This window comes from Phlebotomus argentipes, unplaced genomic scaffold, assembly GCF_947086385.1.
Source record: "Phlebotomus argentipes unplaced genomic scaffold, Phlebotomus argentipes genome assembly contig_39, whole genome shotgun sequence".
In the NCBI taxonomy this organism is placed as follows: Eukaryota; Metazoa; Arthropoda; class Insecta; order Diptera; family Psychodidae; genus Phlebotomus; species Phlebotomus argentipes.
Genome location: NW_026776182.1, coordinates 132,506 through 135,879, shown reverse-complemented (window position 1 = coordinate 135,879; position 3,374 = coordinate 132,506). Strand labels below are relative to the sequence as shown.

Sequence of the window (3,374 nt, the reverse complement as noted above, 5' to 3'; positions counted from 1 at the left end):
AGCAATTAAATTAGAATGGTATTACCACTGTGATTTCCAGCCACACCACCTGACTTTTCCCTGTCGTTCCACGTTGGAAACGGGGTTGGAAATTGTAGAAAAAAGCACCTCTTTAGATGCCATTATAGCAAATTAATTCATTTTCACTCAAGAACAGCGTCATTTATATATTATTCACATTCTAAATATCCTAATTGTCTGGCTAGAATTTAATTAAGACAGCCTGGTTTGGATATATTATTCCCTTTTTTCTCGTTTAGCTTTGAAATCTCATGTTGTCCTCTCGAGAATGATCCGAAAGGAATGAAAGGCTTCATTATCAACTGTTTGACACTAATAGAAGCGACACATATGGAAAAAGGCATAAGTTAGACAATGTGGCTTCCGAAGTTGAGATCCCTGGAGGAACTTGCAGAATATTATCGTTTTTCACCGCGGTTATTCAGAGCGAGAAACTCACTGTCGTGTCTTCAATTGAATCAAAAAGTTCCTCAAGGACTTCCAATGGGAAACTTTTGTGAAATTTAGCAAAATGAGAAGGTGTGAGGCGCTGGAAAAGGAGATTTCGGTGATCCACCCTCGTGAGGTGGATGGAAATTGCTGCTGGGGATCTTGTAGAATGAAAATGACACACTCTTGACTGGCTGACGCAAGAATCTCGGGGTGAAAGTTCTCCGCTTCCCACAGAGTGCAAAAAGTTTCGTCCTGTGACCGCAGGTTGGAGAGCGTCCTCGCCGGGACGGTTACTTAATTGAAAGCTGCATTGGGGATGGCGCGCAGGGGCGGAATCGCCATTTATCCACTTCTTGGGCATCCCAGCGGTGCTCCTTGTTCACGATTTAATGAGGGACCCAACTCATGGCGGGCGTCTCGACGGGAGGCGCTAAAACTGATCCCATTCCGTGTTATTTATTTGTTTACAAGGGTACGGAACGCTTCACAGGCATTAATTACTCCGATTATTCATGCAATGAAATTTGTTGGCAGAATGTATTTAGCGCTCCGACGGTTCCTTCCATCTTCCTCTCCTTGGGGGTGGTCACTGAGCGGGTGAAGGAAAATCTCCCCTTTCCACATTTTCAACAGTTTCTTTATTTATTACTCTTTTCTCTCTATATCGCGCCCTTTCTGGCGCTCTTCCTCCTCACCTTACACCGTCTTTGTGCACTTTCTGCTGCGTCACCGAAAATAAAACCGACCATTCACGTGCAACAGAGGCGTTCTCGCGCGGATCCGCCGGAGCCACGCGTCGCGGGGTGATGAGGAGGCCTTCGGAGTCAGGCGTCAGCAACAATTTGCCCAATTCGTCATCGGCTTTGCCTTTGTGCAGCCTCCACCTCAATTATCACCTGGCCACCGACTGGCTCACAATCACGACAACCGTCGCCAGCAGCGCCACATTGTGCGCTTCCGACGGCGGCGCGGACGACTCGTGCTGCATGGCGGCACTGTTCTCGTCCTTAATCACGTGCACGAGCACGCTGGCCGCGTCCGTGGCGCTGTTGCCCAACGGGAAGCAGCTGTAGTTGCCGGCGTCGCGCGTCGAGACGCGGCTCATGAGCAGCTGACTCGTGCGGACGCGCCGCTCCGTGAGGACGCTGACGCCGCCGCGCCGCGAGAAGTCCAGCGGCCGGCCGTTTCTGGCCCAGTGCAGCTCGATGGGCGCTGGCGCAGCCTCCACCACGCACGTGAGGTTCACGTCGCTGCCGCCGCGCACGAACACTTCGCGGCTGCCCAGAATGCGCGCCTGACTCGCTGCAAGAGGGAATCAGAACATGAGAAGGTTCAGGATGTGTATGGAGTTTTTGGTCTGATTATACGTAAAATTTGAGCCCCTGGAATATTCTTAAACAATTAAAAAAAAAAATCTGTGACTACGATTTCAGTTTTGCGTCTATTTTTAGCAGCACGATTACTCTGATAATCTAAATAACTTTTGTAAAAATTCATTTTTTTCTTACTTCTTTCAATATAAGAGTCAGAAATTTTGTTCTCCAGTAAAATACAATAATTCATTGGCTGTATATAGCGAAATATATATGTAAAGTTGTACTCAAGGTTGCGTCGTTTATTAAAAATGCGCAACAGCGTAAGATTAAATACATTTGAGAAAATGTTTGATCATTGCTCAGCAAAGAAATTAATTAGGCACTAGAAATATCGTGATAATTTAGCCAATTTGCATTACAAAAGTATGTACTGAAACCATAAATGAAAATGTTGTAGGAAGCAACACAGAAATTCTTATGTGTATAAAAGAATTCTAGATTGTGCCTTTGCCGAAAGATTGAATTTATCAATCAAAAGACACTCTGAGTGTGCAGTCATGCGTATATTTTCAACTATTTCATGGAAAATCGCTTCTGTGGTATTTGAACAAAATTTTCCGGACCCTGAAAGCTGAACTCTGTCCGTTACGCCCAGAGTTTATTCACCTGACCAAAAGCCTGTGAGATTGAAATCTGTTGCGTACGCATTGAACTACAAAACTGTAAGTGGACACGCACCCACGACGTTGAGGTGGATGCCGAGGCTGATCTTGGGGTCGATGGAGATCTGGCACTCGTACACGCCGGAGTCGGCGGGGCGCGCGGCGCGGATCCGCAGCGTCCAGTCGTCGGAGCCCTCGGAGTGCTCGGCCTGGAAGCGCGGGTCGTTGGTGTAGGTCATGATGCCGATGGCCAGGATGTGCAGGTCGCGGCGGCGGATCCACGACACGGCGCGGTCGCCGATGTTGCGCACGCGGCAGCGCAGCATGGCCGGGTAGCCGGCCGCCGCGGTCACCTCGCGCACGGTGGCGTCGTCGAAGTACGGCGGCTGCTCCCACACGCTCTCCTCGAAGCCCATCAGCGAGGCCTCGGCGGCCGCGAGCGCCAGGACGGCCAGCAGGGCCGCGATGCGTCGCATGACGCCTACCGCGGGCGCGGGTCACTCACCATCACGCTCACTCACTGTCACAGGCGCGGAGGCGAAGCTCTGCTGCTCCACCGGGAAATGCGGCACGACTGACGACGCTGGCTCACTCTGCTCGCGGGCCAGCCTCTCCACGCCACGCTGGACGGAACCTGCGCACGGCCGCCCTTCCAGCGGGGCGCTGGAAAGGCGCACCCCTCCGTGAGGCTCATCGTGGTGAATCTTATGACGCGGTGGCCTGTTGTCTTGCCAAATTTGTGCTTTTTATCTCTGCATGTGGAATTGAATGAGCCCAAAATTGTGCCGAGAGGAAGTCTTTGTCATGTGGAACAGAAGCTGATAGGCCGGACTGAATGTGGAATTCGCCGAATTGTCACAACATTTGTCTGATTTCATTTATTCGGCACAATTTATTCCTATTCACGCGAGCTGTGCCAGTGACAAGGCAAATAAACTTGTGA

The 3,374-nt window shown here is 50.3% G+C and overlaps 1 protein-coding gene across 1 annotated transcript; it reads right to left on the bottom strand.

Annotated features, from left to right (window-relative positions):
- Positions 1–1,068: 1,068 nt before the first annotated feature.
- Positions 1,069–2,984, bottom strand: LOC132263755 (zwei Ig domain protein zig-8-like). Its single transcript, XM_059763698.1, has 2 exons — positions 2,508–2,984; positions 1,069–1,755 (listed from the first exon to the last, which is right to left on the bottom strand). The coding sequence occupies exons 1-2, from the start codon at positions 2,905–2,907 to the stop codon at positions 1,346–1,348; spliced, it is 810 nt and encodes a 269-aa protein (XP_059619681.1). The 5' UTR covers positions 2,908–2,984; the 3' UTR covers positions 1,069–1,345.
- Between the last annotated feature and the right edge of the window lie 390 nt (positions 2,985–3,374).